Source organism: Ursus maritimus, unplaced genomic scaffold, assembly GCF_017311325.1.
Source record: "Ursus maritimus isolate PB19 unplaced genomic scaffold, ASM1731132v1 scaffold_3, whole genome shotgun sequence".
NCBI lineage: Eukaryota > Metazoa > Chordata > Mammalia > Carnivora > Ursidae > Ursus > Ursus maritimus.
In genome coordinates, this window is record NW_024425563.1 from 48,384,069 (window position 1) to 48,403,347 (window position 19,279).

Genomic DNA, 19,279 nt, shown 5'->3' on the forward strand with positions numbered 1-19,279 from the left:
CATCCAAGACTGGAATTCTTTAAGTTCCATTAAAGATAGTTTTAAATAAACATCTCTTTAATTTAGTTACTTAGTAATTATGTTCTTGTCCTAAAGAAAGCTTTATTAAAAATATGCCAGAGAAAAATAAGAGACTAGAACAAAGCCAGAAAGCCATGGGGGCTGAAGTTCATCTAAATATCTCAGTTGCAGAAAATCAATTTTAAGAAGCCAATGTTTAGATATCACAACCACCAAACCAAGGCTAAAAGCCTCCAATGTGCAAATCTGACTATTAAGCAGATCTTACCAAAGTTTCTCATTACTGCTTGTTCAAAAACGCACTGAATTTAGGTGCAAGAAGAAATATATCCCCTTGTATAAAATAAGTGATCCAACAAACTGAACTTGATTTTTTCACGTTTAATGTGAAAACGATGATCTCGTGAAGTTTACATACCACAGTATTTCGCATACCTAATATCAATTTTGATGGCTATGTTACATCATCTAAAAATAATATGACAATCGGTGGCACATTACATGCTTTTCAAAAACTGCTGTAAAACAGAAATAACGTGAACTCAAATACATATTGCCAGCAAGCTAAGGATCGCTCTTAAATGACTGGATGGCAAACTTTACATGTTAGCAAATAAAAAGAAATTGCTAAATCTTTTTTCCCCCGTATTAAAATAATGAGTCTTAGATAATAAAGTAACAAGATCCAAGATACATTAAATCAAAATATTTACAAAAGCTCAGTAATGTTTTGGACCAAACAAAAACAAGAAGGAAAAATTAAGGAGATCATTCTTATTCTAAATTTAATTTTTTTCTGTTCTTAGTTACGGGCATTTCAAAGACTTTTTAATAATATGGTAACTTTTAAACTCCCAGTTAAAATAAAATGAGGTGAGGTAACATTTAATTAAAGCAACAAGTTACTCCAGTTATGTAAAAATATCTTCCCAGTGGTTTCAGAGATATTTCTCACCATTCAGTGAAGAAGAAACTTGGATAATTATCTCAAGAAAATGCTGCCTCATCTGAAATTTGAAGTTCAGTGTAGTTTATCTAAGACCTTTTATCTTTGGGCCACTAAAAAAGAAGACATTTTATTAAATGACACCAATCCTCAGGCAAATGCCTTAAAAGAAAGGGCTTTTTAAAAATGAACAATTCTTAAATTAGCAAATTGATATTCTCTTCTAAATTACGGGAATATTTATTGATAAACTTATTAATTTTTATAAGATCCCATTTCTAACTTAAAAATAAGTGACAAGTAACCACCACTGACACTGAAATTTATCTAGTGATGAGAAATTGCACATTTAGTCAGAAAATAGTTAACCCATAAATTCTAATCACACAATGATAATGAAAACAAACTACTTGTTTCCAGAAACCATGTGTGAATCTGGACAATGAAAATGTATTTCTGAATCTATATATTGCAGATATAAGCAACATGACTAGCACTATTTCTGTTTTTGTACAAGACATCAACATTATTTTAACATGTCTCTATTCATAAGACACACTTTCCATCTAAGTGTGACATAAAATACCGGAAAGGTGAAACTTCTTAAAATATTTCGAACACCCAAAAGCCAAGTATCTTTCCCAGTGCAGGGGAGGTGCCCACAAAATATTGGCCACATGTCTGAGAGAGGCGGCCTGGTCTATGCGTCAGGCTCCACAGTGGTTAAGATCATACAGGCTGCGTTTATGCAAACACTGGGCCACTGATACAGGAAGGAATGCGCTATCTGGATTTTTAAATGCAGGCTAACTATATACCTATCTTTTAAAATTGAGTAAAGCCAAGTAGGTTTTTCTAAACGTATGTATCATTGCATTCCAGAGCAGGGTCTTGTTGTTGCCAATAATGTTTGCCTCTAAAGGGGACTTGCATTCACAGGCCTTTAGCTTTTTACAGAAGCTTAGCCGAAATAAGACAACATAAAAATACCACTAATAAACAACCCAACGTCTTTAAGAATGTAAATACCTAACGTCATGACAGTGAGCTTTAGGTAAGGATATATTATTAGCAAGCTTTCTTCTCCATGAGTGGACATCAGTTGCTCTTCCTAAGATGGTAACATTAGAATTATTTTTCAGGATTCCTGCGGAGCGGTGCTCATTTTACATCCGTGCGAACTGCTGTCATCACTACTGTGTCCAAACCCAGAGGATGAACTGGAAAAGAAGAGAGGGGGAAAATAATAAAAAGAGGAAATTGGTTTTCACAACACACTCAAAGCCTGAGTAACAGAGGAGAACTTTAATTATCTCCAGTCACAAAGAGAGACAGGAAATTTGGACTTTTAATTAGCCATTTGGAGTGCAGTTGGATATTTTTTTAGCTAGATAATTTAAACGCGAATAATTCAAGTCTGACTAAATGAAAGTCACATAATCAGAATGCAGATAATTGAATTTCTACTGCATTCATTAATTCAGTGTGGAGGTGTGTGTGAGGACTTCTCCGATGAGCTGTCACAGCTCAATAAAATCTCAGTCAATTAATTTTTTCATTATCTTAGTATTACATCAACAAAAAAGTGAAGTGTGTCCGTGTATCTGTACACACGCAGATGTGCGCTCCGTAGTAGCCAAACACATATACGTTACATCGAAGTGCAAGGAAATACCTTTCTGAATCATAATCTACATCGTTTTCTTTCTTCCCTTCTTCGTCTTCTTCAGGGAAACGTCTGTTCATCAAGGCAAACTTGTGAATGGCGTCTTCTACGGAGTACTTAGTCTGCCCAGAAACGCAAGCCTCGATGTCTTCCGAATTCAGGTGGCTCTGCAGGAAGAGGTGGAGGCAGCTATCTGAGAGCAGGAGTGCGTTCTGGAGGACTCTGTGTGGAAGGGAAAAGGACAAATGACCAGTGATCGGGGATGGACAATTAGAGGGTAGGAGAGAGCAAAACGTTAGGAAGGGGCCCCCGAAGTCATCTCTCCACGGTGGCAAACTTTGCCACCATGAAAGGCTCTGCCTATTAAAAGGAGGAAAGCATATGTTAACTTTTATTCAATTATTTGGAAATTTAGGTGCGTAAAAACATGAAGCTAATAGTTAAGAACATCTGTTAAAAGAATAACTTCAAGGACATTTCTTCAATTTAACCATCTGTTATGACCATGTGGATTAATTATGGGAAGATTTTGCTTATAGTCATAGAAATGTATTCTACTTAAAAAAATTGTTTTACTGCCAACCAGTAGGTCTGTTCTGTGATCTTTATTGGCGAGGCTGTCATGAAACATCAAAACTTCCAACGACTATTAAAAATTGTATTAAAAGCCAATACGGTTCTCAGCATGTTTTACATTTTAAAACTTTACAAGTGTGCTTACGTACATGTTTACAAGGGCTGAGTTGAGAGGTGGCTTTTTTTCTGAAAACCTAAGATGGACCAGAAATCTCTCCATAATCTTCTGTGGCATTGTTTCTATGTTGTTAAAATAAGCCACCAAATAAAATTACTCCAACCGATTTTACCACATATACCCTTAAAATAGGATAATTTTGGGCGAAGTACATACTAGCCTTCCCACATTCAAGGTCAAAGTTTACGAAGAGAGTACAGGTTTCAACCAGTGCGTGAGAACTACATGGAAAACTAAAAAACGACTGCACCAGTCTGACCCTGCTCAAGTTCATATTACCACCGAACGTGCTGGGGTTTTTTCTGAACTGCGTGTCTCAGAACAGGAAATTAAGTCAAAGAACACCCTGATTTTTAAATAAAAACTGGTTTTACCTTTTCAGGAAAGATCTTGATGTACGATATTTTCATCTCTACGAATAGTTCAATAATGATTTCCTACGAGGCACTCAGACCAGACAGAGGGGACAAAACTAAAACATGAAAACCTGAGGATACTTTTGCTTGACATGGGCTTTTGCATAGAGAGCTCCATGAAACACAGCTTTTGTATTTCAGACCAAATGAACTTTCCCTTATATTCTGCAATATTCCACAAATAATTAGAAAAGTATATCTTTTTTGGCCATTCATGTCAATTTACTTAAAATCCAAGGTCATTAGAAGATTTCCTTTTCTCTAAAATAAAACAGAGTTATTTCTTCAAGAAGGCAAAAGTCTAAACATACAGTATCACGACCCAAATCTAGCTTCAACAGGCTTCCCACATGTAGCTTGGGAAAAGATTTTTACTAGCCTACTAAAAGGAAAAATTAAGCCTCTGTGCCTTTTAAGAAGGCAAAATCTCCAGCAAAGCAGCTAAATACTTCCCCTCCCCTCCATGTCCTCTGCCCTGGCTTCTCCCAGAAGATGACCATAGCACATGATAAAGATTAATTTACCAAGTACAAGTAGTAAAGCAGTAAATCCCTTTTACTACTTTTTGAGATTTATTTTCTACATTTACAAATGTTTACCACTCTTGTTTTAAATACTTCAAATCAAGAGAAGATTTATAGGGCAACAACCCATTAATATTAACTCGCATTCGTGGTGAAGTTTGCACGGAGTTTCCTGTGTCTCGTCCGTGGTTTTCCTGCCGGCCACGGTGCAAGTAACTGCTCATAGGATTACGCTCACTGCTTTATTTCTGTTGGAAATGTGTTTTATTTTCTTTATAAAATAATAGGTAATCTTTAAAATTGATTTTAGATGGTTCGAGGCATTACACCACAAAAGTAATGAGCACTAATGCCAATGATATTGGACACAAATTCATTTTAGCTTTATTTCATGTCTAAAGCAATTCTACTGAGCCTTGAACTGCTCACGCGCGGTTATTAACTTGCTAGTAACCTAACACATGGGTACAGCAAACAAAAGTGATCAGAGTCCAGGTTGATCGGGACCTCAAGGCTACTGTCCTTTTTCTTGAGCTGTAATTCAATTTCCAATTTTACTGTACATTAGACTCATTATTTCCCAGTGTTTTCTTTTCTGCTTACTACTGCCATCTGGAGGACACGCCGGCGAAAAGCGAGAGGGAGCCCAGCCCGCACACACCCAGCTCACAATTCTGAAGTGGGAGGACGTGGCTGTGGCCACGGGAGGCGAGATCTGAACACCACATGGGCCTGGAGATGGAAAAACAGGACCCCTGCTAGGCACGCTTTTGGTTACTGGAAGGCTGTCTGGCTGGCTGGCTGGCTAAATTTAGGCAACCGTGCTCCATGGGGATGGGTTTTAAATAAGCAAAATAATTTTTTAACATATTCGTGATTTTTACTCTCAGGTATTTCATCTCGCGATTAAAAATACCAAATTTTGAAAGTATTTTCCCATCTGATTCGGTGAGCACAGCTAGTTCGTTTTAAGGAATATCTGGTTTACTGTATTTCAGAGACTGTTGTGGCTGCCATCATCATAATATTAAATCCTCTTTTTACCTTAGTCATATTTGTGCCGCATTTTCCACAAACAAATCTAATAGCAGAAAATCAACTTCAAGCTTAATATAAAGAGTACTTTGTAAAACGGTCAATAAAATGTCATCTTTATAAGCCTCCATAGAAATAAATGTATATAATTTTCAAGCCTTTATAGAAGGAGCAAAAAACAGCCTCTAGAATTTTAAAGAGATGTCTGAAAAGGTATTTACAACATGAGTCAAACATTACTCCTTTCTCCAAAAATAACTTTAAACAAAGCAAATCCTGTTTTTCCCTTGAATTGGACACAGTTGAAAATCTGGTTTTCCTCAACGTGATTTTATTAGGTGTATTATATACTGGATCAGTTGGGAACAATATATAGCTATGCAAAACCACTTAATCCTAACTAAGGATGCCCTGTCTGAACCCAATATAATGATATATACACATGTGTATAGAGTATAGAAGGTTAGCAGTGGGATGTAGGGAAAAAAATTAATTCAGCCTATTTACCTCTTACCATGAGGGAAAAAAAATAAAACCTACAAATCTTCACCGAAGACATTCATGATCTGTGCTATGGTGCCCTCTATTGAACACAAAGACATGAAGAAGTGCGTGTGTGTGTGTGTGTGTGTGTGTGTAAAATTAGTGTTTCCATGGTATCCTTTTGTAAAAAACTACAATATTCCTTGAATTTTTAAGAAATATAAAACTGTAATACAAAAGTCTACACTGTAAGGTACAGTAGTTATATTAATGGGATGAATTCTGTAAAGAAGGAAAGCTGGTTCCCCTCCGTGGTATGAATCAAACATAAATTAGCAGGACTGCCATGTTTACAGTTGGTGACTTGCCAACAGTTTATAATTTTAGTCTATAATTTTCTTTTCCATAACTATTAGTAGAAGTGACTTACAACTTATAATTAGCTGGGGGGGGGGAATCTAAAAGGCTGATTATAGCCAAGATTGAGAGAAAATGAATATATCTGAAAAATGTCACAATCATACTGACCAAATTTAGCTAGCATTTAAGAGTTCTACTAATTATAAACTTGCCAGTTCCTGGAATTAATATGATGCCTCCACCTTTTCTATAATTTCCTTGTCTATAAAATCAAGATGATACCCAATTCCTAATGTTATTGTAGGAATGGAGATAAAAGATGTAAACAGCTAAACACAGCGCAAGTGTTCAATAAATGGTATAACTTATTATTTGGCACTGGTCAAAGAAACAACTTCCCAATTCCTTTATAAAGACTGGCCTGGATATGTACTTTGTTATTGAAGATGTATAATTTTACCTCAAGATGAAAAAACATATATACTTATAAACACACATATGCGCAGAGACAGCAGCATTTTGGTTTCAAAGGGTTTGAACATATATAGTGTTCTCGGTTCATAACTTCAAAACCTCCACAAAAAACAGACTTTTAAAAATACATGCTAAAAATCTACAACACAAGCATTATTTCACATTTTAATGCTGGGGTGTCTTCCCTCTCGAGTTCCTAAAGGTGCTCTACAAAAAAAACAAAGTGCAGACTATTGATAGTGACCTTCCTTAACCGGTAGCCAGTGGGGCCTCGGGGGGTCACGCTGGGATCAGGACACGGTGCCAAGATGGCCGACGGCCGAGCTGCCCACCATATCCAGCTTCCCAAAGTGGGCTTGGGCTGAGGGGATCCCAGGGGCAAAGACCCGCAAGGTTGCGACTCCTACACAAACTGGACAGAGAACAGGAGCGCTACGCATCAGAATGTGAGGGGCGCAGAACGCACGGTGAGGAGGCTCAGGAGCGGCCATTTAGGTCAGGCTTCAGTCCAGCCGTGTGGTAGTACAGACTCCTCGCTTCCTTCAGGTTCAAACCATGTAGAAGCCCCAGCTTTCATCTTTAATGTGAAACACGTCAGCTTGGTCAATAACGTTCACATACGATAGTGGAACAAATAACCACACACGAGAACTTGGTGTCTGCTCCGTGACTGGACTTCCGGGTGACCATCCAAATCCCATTTTCACGAACCTAGCTATCCCCTGATATGGATACAGGACTCTCCCACTAGAGCGGAAGCTTCAAGAGGGTAAGGATTTGTGTCCATTGTGTGTGGTCCTATTTTCCTAGGACCCAGCTTGGCCCCGAGTAGACACTCAATAAATAGATTTTCAGCGTCCTTCCCAATGTGTCGTCTTAACGACACAACCCACAAGTCAAGCAGCACCTGTGTTACATGATCATACCCTTTATAGCAATCTGAGGCACACAAGGATTAAGGGACTTTTCCAAGGTCAGATAGCCACAAAAAATTCCAGAGCTGCGATCCACGGGAGACCTGGAACCCAGCTCCTCAAGCTCCTGATCCAGGCCCCCTTCCCTAGGATGTCTGCAAGCAGCCAAACAGCACGGTTTGCAAAATGCTGCTCTGCAGCCGAGTGACCTCACTCTGTCATTAATCCGGTAGATCAACTGTGGAAGGAAAGGTCATTTTCAAAACAGGGAAGTGATTCCTGGTTGAAAACACGCGCCCCGTGCTTAACTCACAATATAAATACAGAGACACATGCCAGCCTTTGACCTCCAGGAAGGAGACTTCTCTAGAGAACACAAGCAGCTTCCCAGTGCTGACGGGGACTGCAGGATTTGGCTGTCCCCGTCCAGGCCTCACTGCCAACTGCCACTGTGTGGCTTCCCCGAGCAGCATCTGCACTGACAGGCCGCTCGGCAAACCTGGACTCGGGGGCCACATCTTAAGGGAGACGCCATCAGCCACCTGGGTGTCAGAGAGACAACAATTAAAATCAGAGCTGTCTCCAAAGGGAATGGGCAGAAAAAACTTGACCAGGCCTTTGTTCTGCCATGCCTGTGATATCCAAAAGAATACCACTGTAATGGTTCCTGAGGACTTGACTCACTTAATGGGTTCTTCTGGTCTCCTGTCATTTTTATTCCTCTGGCTTCTTTTTCCTTTCTGGCCCTCCCTCAATTTATAATCTCGGTTGTTTCTGTATGTCTCCATGACCCCTTCCAAGGAAAGACACTATATCAACCTAATGGAAATAAATATTAATATTCATGTGCATACTTAATATCCAAACCCTTTATGGGTGAGCCATATGGGGAGAAGGCAGTATATTATTTCAGGCTAGCTCTAACGTACCACGTAGTGAACTCAAAAGGAGATTACTTCGGATCCTGAAGTCAGTAGAAAAAGAAAGGGAGCTTTAGGAAACTGGGCCCTGCCACTAACTAGTAGTCATAGGACTCAGCCTATTTCCAGATCTATAAAACAGGAAGTTCGAAAAATTAGCTCAAACCTATTTCATGTCTAGGTGGATTAAAATAATAATGACCAATACCACACACTACATGCCAAACTGATGTGAGTGCTTTACCTTCATTAACTCACTTAACCCTCTCAACAACTTTACAAAGTACATACCATTATTAATCCCATTTTAGAGATGGAAAAACGCATGCCCAGAGGACGTAAAAGACTTGCCCAGCCCCCAGCTAATAAATTAAGTAGCAGAGCCAACCAAGATTTGAACCCAGGAAGTCCGGCCTCAGCGTCTGAGTGCAAAGAACGTGCTGTTTCATGGGATGGGTATTCTAGCATTCCAGAGTGGAAAAAAAGAGAAATTACAGTAGTGCAAATTCAAGTCACTTTAACTACTGTACCTGCCATCACCAAGCAATCCAGAGTTAATAAGCCAGACTACTGAAACACCAATAAACACTCCCTCATACACATTCCCTCCAAAGAGTACAGTGAAACCCTTTCTTTAGAAGAGCCCAGAAAAGTATTCACTAGCAGCCCATCGTGGAGCCGCTTGGCCTATCAATCCTAAATGTTGTAAATAAAGACAGTTTTTAAGAAGTACTTTTGTAATATAGCACGTTTACCTCCTGGCAAGTATTACTTTTGTCAGCTAAACTCCCAAGTAATTTGGCTCCGCTTTAAAAGCTTCAGGGACGGTGCAGAGATTTATTATCTGACTCAATTAGCTCATTGTTTTCCTTCCAGAAGATGTGGTCCCGGATGTGCACCATATGATGTGAGCCACAAGATGGCGCTCTAATATAGGAAATGAACTACGGAGCCTGGCTGTAGAGTATCTCATTAGCATTTCAGAACAGCGATCGTCTCCCCCACACAATGACAGGACACTTGATTCTTGCAAAGCACTTTGCTCATAACTGTCTGGCCACAAGAGTTTCTGTGCACTTACTTTCTGAGGAAATCTTCCAAACCCTGACGACGCTGATCCACATGCTGGCGATTATTCATGTTGAAAAACAGGTTTTTAGACGGAAGTTCCGGCAGTTGTCTTAGGAGAAAGAAAAAAAAATTTTCTTTAATCAGCAAATCAAGGTGGTTTAGTGAAAGAAATCCCTCAAAGCGAAAGCAAATTATGTGTGAGAACGATCGTGAGAACTATCACATAGTTGTATATGAATTACGTGGCACATATATTATAGTTATATAAGGGTAGGAGAAAATTAATTAACTTAAAGAAAACCCATTTTTAAACATTTTTGAGGCCTTCCGTGGTCAATACTCATCAAGGTGGGGAAATTCAAGTGGTAGATTTTGAATTCAGATGCAGTAGCCACAAAACTAACTAAAGCTATATATTGCAATCCAGAAGAAAGCCTATAAAATCCCTCATATTATGTATCTTAATGCATAACAAATTTTAAAATGTTGACTGTAATAATAAAGTCTCCTCAATATCACTTATTTAAATCACTTACACCAGCAATGCATTACTTTGAAGTCTCTGCCTCAGCCACACAAATTCTCTGTATCTTCTTCGCACACAGGACGTTTTCATGGTAAAACACATGCTATTGGTCTGTTTAAAGAAAAAGAAACATTTGAGGGGAAAAATATTTTTTTCTTACATCTCTAACTCACTGTGTGCACCCATATTCATTTCTAAGAGGATTTTTAAAAACCAAAAAGACATCTGCATTTATGCTAGACTTCCATCTTGCACAAAACCCACCAACAGGACACCCGTGAAGACAGCTGGGACGACATCGATGAGCAGTGTCGTCCCTGCGGCAAGGCATGACCCCGCCGCTCCCTGGGCCCTGAGGGGGCCTCCTGCACACCTATTAGAGCTGCTTTCAAAGATGAATCATAAAAATTAAATCCTGAAGTCTAAATGACGAATAAAAATTCAGGGTCATCACTTCCATTTTAACACCATCCACCCATCCCTGTAGCTGCAGAAGCCTTTGGGAATTAGAGACCCCTTCTTACAGCCCTTGACATGACACCACAAGAAGCCATCACATCCTTGGTATGGCCGTCAGTACGGATCACACATAAATCACCAGGCATCCCATAATCACTTTTGGGGGGGGGTGAAATTACCACAGTGTAATTGCAAAAGAGCTGCTACAGCACCAACCTAGACCTTTTTCTGCACCCAAACCATGTTTATACCCTGAACATTCTCCGTAGACTGTTTCCCTAACTTACACCCAGATTTTCTTCCAGAACCTATTGGTATCATCAGTTTTAGTTCCAATGTTCTAACTTGGTGAATGGTGGGTCTTCTCTCTCTCAAGTTTATCTCCTGTCTGCATCTTGTGGGGGGATCTTCTCTGCCTGTGCCGAGCTGGAAGCAGCAGCTCCCCGAGAACCGTCAGGATCAAGGCATGCCCATGCGGATGGGATTCTCCCCTGTGTAATCCCGGTTGTCCCAGGCTGTGATCAGGATATCCGAGGTGGGGGCTGGGGGCTGACCGTGTGGAGGAGAGGTTGTGTCCACCACAACATCCGTACCGGCCCCCATGGGGGGGCCCACACAGCCCAGGGGGATGTGGGGGCTGGGCTGTCTGTCTAGATGCTGGGGAGCTCTTTGTCCTTCGACCTCCAGGTGCAGAGGGTCACTGGGGTGTCCTGAAATCACTTTTAACAAGAGAACAGCATTCTCCTTCTCTACCGGATGTGCGAGGCAGAGTGAGGTGTGTGGAGCAGAGGGACAAGCATCTGCGTGGGGAACCCGCGTGGCAGTCCCGGCTCTGCCACAGAGCAGGTCACTCAGACACCAGTTTGCCGGATGGTAAAGCGGGGATGAAGGAGTACATATGTGTTTCGTAAGTACCTGGCAAATGTTATCTATTAATATTATTATTAGATAGATGTTGGTTTCTTTCCAGCCACTTTAAGGCAGATTTCGAAAAAGCCACCTACAACGGGGTCCCCATCCTAAGCCAAACGGCAATGCTTCTCCTTCAGGTAAACCCAAGATGGTAAATACGGGTGTTTCTCCTTTCTCCTTTGTGTAAACAAGAGACTGGCAAAAACGTGTCTACTGGTTTTGTAAGGAGATCTCTATTCTATTTATTTCAAAATTCTATTTCATAATCTTTGCATTGCCAAATGAGAAAACTGTTTGCCCCCAAGATTTATATTCTTTCAAAACTGTTATTACCCTACCACTTGATAAGCACCCAGCAGTTGTTTTCCTTGGCAAATGGAAGTGACTTTGTGTCCGAGTTCTTAAACTGTTCCCGTGAAACGTAAGGCGCAGTTCCTGTTACTCCTGAGCGCGATGAGGTTCAGAAAACTTCAGAAAGGCAGAGAGGTTAAGACATTTGCCTGCAAAGTAGCTATAAGTTTAAACCCCGTCACCTTTGACAACACGGCAGCAAAACCCACCAGATGGGGTTTGTGGCACAATTACATTGTGTGTGTGGATGTCAAAGCACGCCAGGGCCTTGCTCTAATGTAACCCTCGGGGACTAAGGAGGCGGGCCGTCTCCACCAGAACGGTGCCCTAGCAAGGCCTGGGCAGACACCTTCTCAGTGCTCCCTCCCGAGGGCGGGCCAGGCCACTGCAAGGACTCCTGACACCTCAGGTACGCGCTGAGTCCCTTTCAACCCCCTTTCATTGCTCTGTTCCCAATTACCGTGGATGTCAATAACATGGCTGTCAACTGGAGACCTGTCTGGTACCTACCCCAAAGGTCCATCTGTAAGTCCTTCATCTGCAGGACAAGGTCAGGAGAGTATATACTGTCCACTAGTTTAAAATTCCAAACAATGCTAAGATTTCAGAGTCACCTGGTATCATTTCCCTCGAGGTTAGTTTATATGGGTTACCCACCAGCTTCTCTACCTGCAACGCTCTATGGGCCTAGCATCTGAGTGAGGCTGACGAGAGCTCTCCAGCCTCCACCCCCATCCATTCCTAATCATAAACAGGTATGGACAGTTAGGACCAGACTATGCTGAGATCACTAATTTATTAAGCTCCTCTAAATCTGTTTGCTTATTTCTGCTATCTACCAAGCCCAGAAGATTTATACATTGTCAATTTATTAGCATTTCAGAGAAATGCCACAACACCATCAAATAATATTTGTGGAACCTATCATTTCTGGCTCAAGATAGACATTTCTGAATTTATCTCACGCTGTTTATGTAGCAGAGAAAAATCTATGCTTTCATTAGCTCCCTGAGAATAATTAAATTTCATGTCTACCATAAAGTGTGATAAGGACCCACACGTTTTTTAGAGGAAGTTAAAAAGGTAACTAAAGACTTTCATTTCATTTTCAAATGCTTAGTCTTACACACTCATGTTATAGTTTCCCACACAGAATGAATATCTGGTGTGACTTTATGAGTAAAACCAAAGCAAAATCAAATACAAGGCATACCCTGGCCGTGGCCTTCAACACAATCAACAAGAAAGCGGTTCTTAAAAGAAAAAAAAAAGCAGTTCTGAGTTTTTACTTTATTTTTTAAGTTGGGGGAACTTGGAAAGAAAAAAAAAGGGAAGAAAGGAGAAAAAAAAAGTTTTATGGCTGATGCTTGGGGTTCCAATATACCAATTTTACTACTTGTAATGGAAAAATTAAAGGTGGCTAAATTTTACTTCATTTGAGCTATATAGTCACAGACAAAATCTGAGTCTATTTCTATGCTCCCAAGAGAATTCTGGACTAAATCAGACGGGGAAAGTGACTACCCTCATGATCAGGGGCCAATAAACTATAACCTGTGGGCCACACCCAGCCTGCCGCTTGTCTTTGCTAATAAAGTTTTATTGGAACACAATCATTTATGTACTGTATATGGCTGCTTTCGCCCTACCACAGTGGAACTGAGTAGTTTCCAGAGAGAATGTATGGCCCACAAAGCTGAAGATATTTACTACCTGGCTCTTTACAGAAAAAGTTTGCTGACCCTTGTTCAAGATGATCACAGAAGGCCACACACCACACAACATTCCTCAAGAGATCATAATAAAGTATTATTTCCAAATAAAGCGCATCATTTCTAGTTCTTTACTTACGTTAATTACTCGGAATCTAGACTAAGGCAAAAATAATTGCACACATTCCTTTCCCACTTTCTTATCCTATTTATAAAACCACCGCACATCAGTTTTCCAGAGAGCTCTGCATCCTCTCAAAACCGAAGGTTTATCAGGCAATATATTACCCAGAAATATGCTATAACAGATGATGAAGAAATACCACCAATCAGCTATAAATACTCTTTAACCGTGAATTTCAGATGTATTCACACATTCATACATGAAGGCAATAAACATTAAAATATTACTCTTAGCAAAGGTGCAATAAGGAACTCAAACGAGTAATTTTCCAGCTTTAGGAGCCGTCTGACTACTTCGCTTGAGATACAGGCATTACTTCTAATCACTCGAATTCAGCTGAGTTAGGAAAATCTTCACGCATCTCAATTGTAAGTATAACAGAGTGTCCCATCAGATGTATCCCACCTCAAAATTACTATGATCTCTGTAGACTACTGACTGCATACTTACATGGATGCATATCTCATAGTCAATATAAGAATGCCAGAAGTCCTCTTTCTGAATCCGAGGATCTCGAACCCAGACGCTTACAAACTCCTGTAAGGGCATCATAAACAGAGATGTGTTTCAGAATCACAAGCAGAGCTGGAAAGAGCAGAGGGAAGTGATGGTACCAAAACAAAACTGAAATGAGCTGTGGTCGTGAATGCTTTAGAAAACAAGAAGTAAAGCTAATGAATCAGGCACCACAGGAAGTCCAAAAGCACTTTTGCCCCAAATGGAATTTTTAAAATAATGCAAAACCAAGCTGGATGCCCTTCTTGGGAGTCTTACAGGTTTTAGGATGATAAGAAAGTGTACTCATTTTTTTTTCATTTTTAATCATGAAAAATATGTTCAGATTTTTCTCAAATCTTAAAAGCAGCCATTTCTTACTTTCTTCATCTCTCTACATGAAAACCAAATCACTCTCTAGAACAAAATATAAAGGAGGAGAGGTCACGTGAAAAGCAAGCAATGGGAGATGAAAATGACTTTGTACAGGTAGCCAAGCTTCATGAGAAGAAGAAGCAATAACTTATTAACAGAAAGATGAAAGCCTTTTACCCAATACTTTTCTACTTTTAAAATATATTTTCCCATATAGTAAATCATTTCATCCTTATAATAACCTCCTGTTACAGGTAAGAGTTAGCAATGTTAAAAAAAAACTCACGGCAGATCATCTTGTTCCTTTTTAAAGATAGTAAGAATTGGAAATATAGGATAAAGTTTGAAACACAATACTTTCCAAAAAGTGCTCTTTACTGAACAAGCTTAGTTTAAAAATATGAAAGCATGTACAACAAACAATTATCACGTTTGGCATAATAAATTTTAAAGTATAATTTATTCGCTTGGTGATCATAAATTTGCTAAATGAATTACTTCGTTTTATTTTATTTAAAGATTTTATTTATTTGATAGAGAGTGTGAGTGCGAGAGAAAGAGAACATGAGCGGGGGTGTGGGGAGGAAAAGAGGGAGAGGGAGAAGCAGACTCCCTGCTGAGCACAGAAACCCCCCCCCAACTCCCCATGGGGTCAATCCTCCCCCACCCGACCCTGATATCATGACCTGAGCCAAAATCAAGAGTCAGACACTTAACCAACTGAGCCACCCAGGCGCCCCGAAAGATTTTACTTTAAGTAATCTCTACACCCAGCATGCGGCTCAAACCCAATACCCCAAGATCGAGAGCTGCATGCTCCACTCACCGAGCCAGCTAGGCACCCTGAATTTTTTTTTTAAAGATTTTATTTTTAAATAATCACTATACCCAACATGGGGCTTGAACTTACAACCCCAAGATTAAGAGTCGCATGGTCTACCAACTGAGCCAGCCAGGCACCCCTAATTGAATTTAATTTTAAATATTTTAACTTTTTGTCTAAAAAACAGGGCACCAAAGCTGAAATTGTAGGCATTTGTTACTGCCCTGTTTTGGCACATCTTCGAGGCAGGCTATGAACGCTCTAGAGCAGAAGCAAAAGAGAGATTATGGTGTTTTCTGGACAAAGCACCTCCATTCTGTTACACAGATCATAAAATGAGAATTTTTCAGTACAGAGGATTTTTTTTTAAAGGCAAAAAAAAACCAGTCCACATTCCCTTTTGTGACCTATCCTGTCACGTGCTAAGGCAACATACACTTTGTTCTTGGATTTGAGACTTCTGCCCCACTGCCCGCCCCCAGGGTACGGGGATTATGAGTTAACTTTCTTCAAAGTCTTACTTAAAATCTTTTCATTATGTATTTTTAAAGTCATTTAGAAGATGGATAATAAAAACAAGGTAACAACAGAGTGACGCTGCTCGAGACATTTTTGGCCATCATTTCTCAAAAGCACATCAGAGCCTAAGAAAAGCCGCCCAGAGATGGGAACTGGAACAAAACCCGGCACGATGCCTTAGTCTGTGTACATTTCACCTCGGTCTCCTGTCAGCGTGTGTGTGTGTGTGTGTGTGTGCGTGTAACTCATTTCCCCCGGAATAACTCTGCACACACCCAGAGTTCTTAGAAGGAATGAACAAATCCATGAACAGAAGGTCAAACAGGTTAGGAAGAGAAGACCAGAGTTCAGAGTAGACCACACTTATCTTTCCAAATCCCCCACTCACACATACATGCAGGGCTGCCTTCTGACTTTCCGGGGCCCTGGGTACTTTTGCCTTCATGGGCCCTTTCTGCCACAGAAAAATAGTAAAAATCATACTTTATGACTACACAGACAGGAAGATGAATATATTAATGTTACATAATAAAACCTCCACTTTGATCTAAAAGCGCATTTTATTTTTCCAATTTTAAAAGAAATTAAGACATTTTCACGGGCCCCTAAAAGCAGCGTGGGCCCTGGTCACCACTATGCCTAACGGAGAGGTCGGTGGAGCCCACACTGAGCAAGGCAGAAGGCTGAGAACAGCGGCCAAGGTTATCCTGCGCCACCCCTTCCCGCCCCGCCAGCCAGAGGCACCTAGTCATCGGGTCACACGGGAGCCATGCGCCCTCACAGGGTGCCGGCAGCTCCATTTTTCCACTGGAGAGATAGGAGTTCTTGAATATACCAAGAGGGAAATTAAGTATTTCCGACGGCTGAATGTTCTATGTCAACAGCAGAAGACATGTCCCTGTTACCGAAATTGTGGGCCTTTACACAAGATTAGACAGAAGTGAAAAGAAAAGGAAACCCACTCGTCAATGTGCTACAAACTTGTGATTAAAAAAAAAAAAAGATTCTGAACTAAACCCTACAGTTACTCCAGTGTCACAAACCCCCGACCACTCGACATACTATTAATTGATGATGGTAGCAATGACAAAAGTTCTGAAAAAAATCAGGGCTCCCCCCTCATTTGCTTGCTGCTGCCCAACTATGAAGATGGAAGCTTTGAGTAACATGTCCCCCTTCAGGGAAACAGCACTGACTTATGGTCACAAGACTAGGGATAAATGCTGGTTTACCCACTTTCTAAATTATGAACTTATGCACTGAGCCTCTGTTTCCACATCTGGAAAATGGGAATAACGCCTGTTCCAACCTATCTCAGCTGTTTGTTAGGAATATCAAATTAAAAAACACTGGTGAAATGCTGGGAAGCTTTTCATTAAGTGCTCCGTGAAGGTAGGGGCGCCTAGGTGGCTCAGTCGTTAAGCGTCAGATTCTTGGTTTCCACTCAGGTCATGATCTCAGGGTGGTGAGATCGAGCCCCGTGTCAGGCTCCTCGCTGCGCATGGAGCCTGCTCAACTTGCTTAAGATTCTCTCTCTCCCTCTGCCCCTCCCCCTACCCCCACCCACTGTTTGTGCTCTCCCTAAAAAAAAAAAAAAAAAAAAAAAAATGTTTCAGTGCTACGTGAATGTAAGGTATTATTACATAGAAAGGAAAATGCTTATAAACCCAAAGCATTGAGACCTTCCCACAAGACATTGGCAATAAGCAATTAATCTAAACCAACTGTATATATTTTTTAAGCACAAACTCTTAATTAAACCCAGCAGTAAACACTCTAAAACTGTAATTTCTCAGCAAAACACAGACTGACCTAAAGATTTTATAACACTTGCTCAGAGCAAGCCCCTCATAATATTTGCAGAAGGAATGGACAGCATAACGACAAATTACAGTTAAAAAGTCTTTTCTTCATCTCACTGGGTTGGAATTCTCGGACTCTACTATTATTATTACTCATTAAGTCTAATCTTTATATAGGGGCGCCTGGGTGGCACAGCAGTTGGGCGTCTGCCTTCGGCTCAGGGCGTGATCCCGGCGTTTTGGGATCGAGCCCCACATCAGGCTCCTCCGCTATGAGCCTGCTTCTTCCTCTCCCACTCCCTCTGCTTGTGTTCCCTCTCTCGCTGTCTCTATCTCTGTCGAATAAATAAATAAAATCTTTAAAAAAAAAAAGTCTAATCTTTATATAGCAAAGGGAATGTTGACTACATCTTCTAGAACTATGCTGGGGAAAAACCAGTCTTCTAAGAACAGCAATGCATTTTAAATGCGCACTCAAAGTTAACTATGGTGCTAAGGCTCCAAATATTTTTTCAATCTTGAAAGTCTTGAACTGGGTAGGAGTGTTAAATATCACTATTCTTTGTGGATGGTGAGCTCTTCCTTCCTCCCGCTCTTAAGCACTGCCGTGGCCCCGAGTGCCAGTCCCGGCTGCTGTTCTTCACACCCTGTTGCCCTTCCAGGATGATCTCATCTGAACATATGGCTTCGAGCACCAGCATGAGCTGAGGATTCCATCTCTGTCCCAGTCCAGGCATCTCCAGCCTCTTGCCTTGAGGTCCCACGAGCAGAGTCCACACCCTTGCCACACCATCCTGCTCCCCATCTCATTTCCAGCACACCCACCAGAAACCCAGTTACCCCAGACTTCTCTCTCTGACTCACCTCCCAAATCCATGCCGACCAAGGTCTCAAGATTCACCCTCCTTTGAACCCCCCTCCCCACGACTCTATTTCCCCTGCAACTGCTTTGGTTCAAGGACCACTTGTCCAATGTTAATGCATGGGCTGCTGATTGATCTCTGGGCCTGTACCCAATTCATCCCCCACACCAAGACAAGAATGACCCCAAAGCACACACCTGGTGATGTCATTTTCCTGTTGAAAGTCCTTCAAAACCTGCCCCATAACCTTCAAGATCAAGTTCAGACTCCTTCACTAGCACAACACAGTCCTTCATGATTTTCACTCTACTCATCTCCAAGGGTTAAACAAAGGTCCCGCTACACGACATGCCAGTTCACACCTCCGTGCCTTTGAACATACTGTTCCCTCTGCCTGGACTGCTGTCCCTCCCCTCCCCCCACCTTGTGCTTTCTTCTTCGTCATCATCTTCCTCTTGCCTTCATTTTCTGCGAACTCCAATTCATTTCTGAAAAATGCAACTCAGTCTCTGGCAATCCTCTGATTCACCCAGTCTGATTAACCTGATCCTCCTCCAAGCCCCTCCTGCCTCCGGGCACCCCCTCGGCACGGTCCCTCCACCACAGCCCACGGGGGCGGGGGGGAGGCTAATGCCCGCCGGCCTCCTCTACCCGATGCAGAGCTCCTTCAGGGG

The 19,279-nt window shown here is 41.1% G+C and overlaps 1 protein-coding gene across 7 annotated transcripts in view; it reads right to left on the reverse strand.

Moving 5' to 3' along the window:
* Nucleotides 1-387: 387 nt before the first annotated feature.
* The window catches only part of SNX10 (sorting nexin 10), a 69,543-nt gene continuing 50,651 nt past the window's right edge, over nt 388-19,279 (reverse strand). For all 7 annotated transcript variants that reach the window (XM_040644168.1, XM_040644167.1, XM_008686425.2 and 4 more), the window contains 5 exons: nt 14,179-14,265; nt 10,121-10,221; nt 9,595-9,693; nt 2,643-2,855; nt 388-2,187 (listed from right to left, as the gene is read on the reverse strand). In XM_040644168.1, the coding sequence (XP_040500102.1) occupies nt 2,106-2,187; nt 2,643-2,855; nt 9,595-9,693; nt 10,121-10,221; nt 14,179-14,265 (582 nt within the window). In that variant the 3' untranslated portion in view covers nt 388-2,105. The remainder of the gene's footprint in view (nt 2,188-2,642; nt 2,856-9,594; nt 9,694-10,120; nt 10,222-14,178; nt 14,266-19,279) is intronic.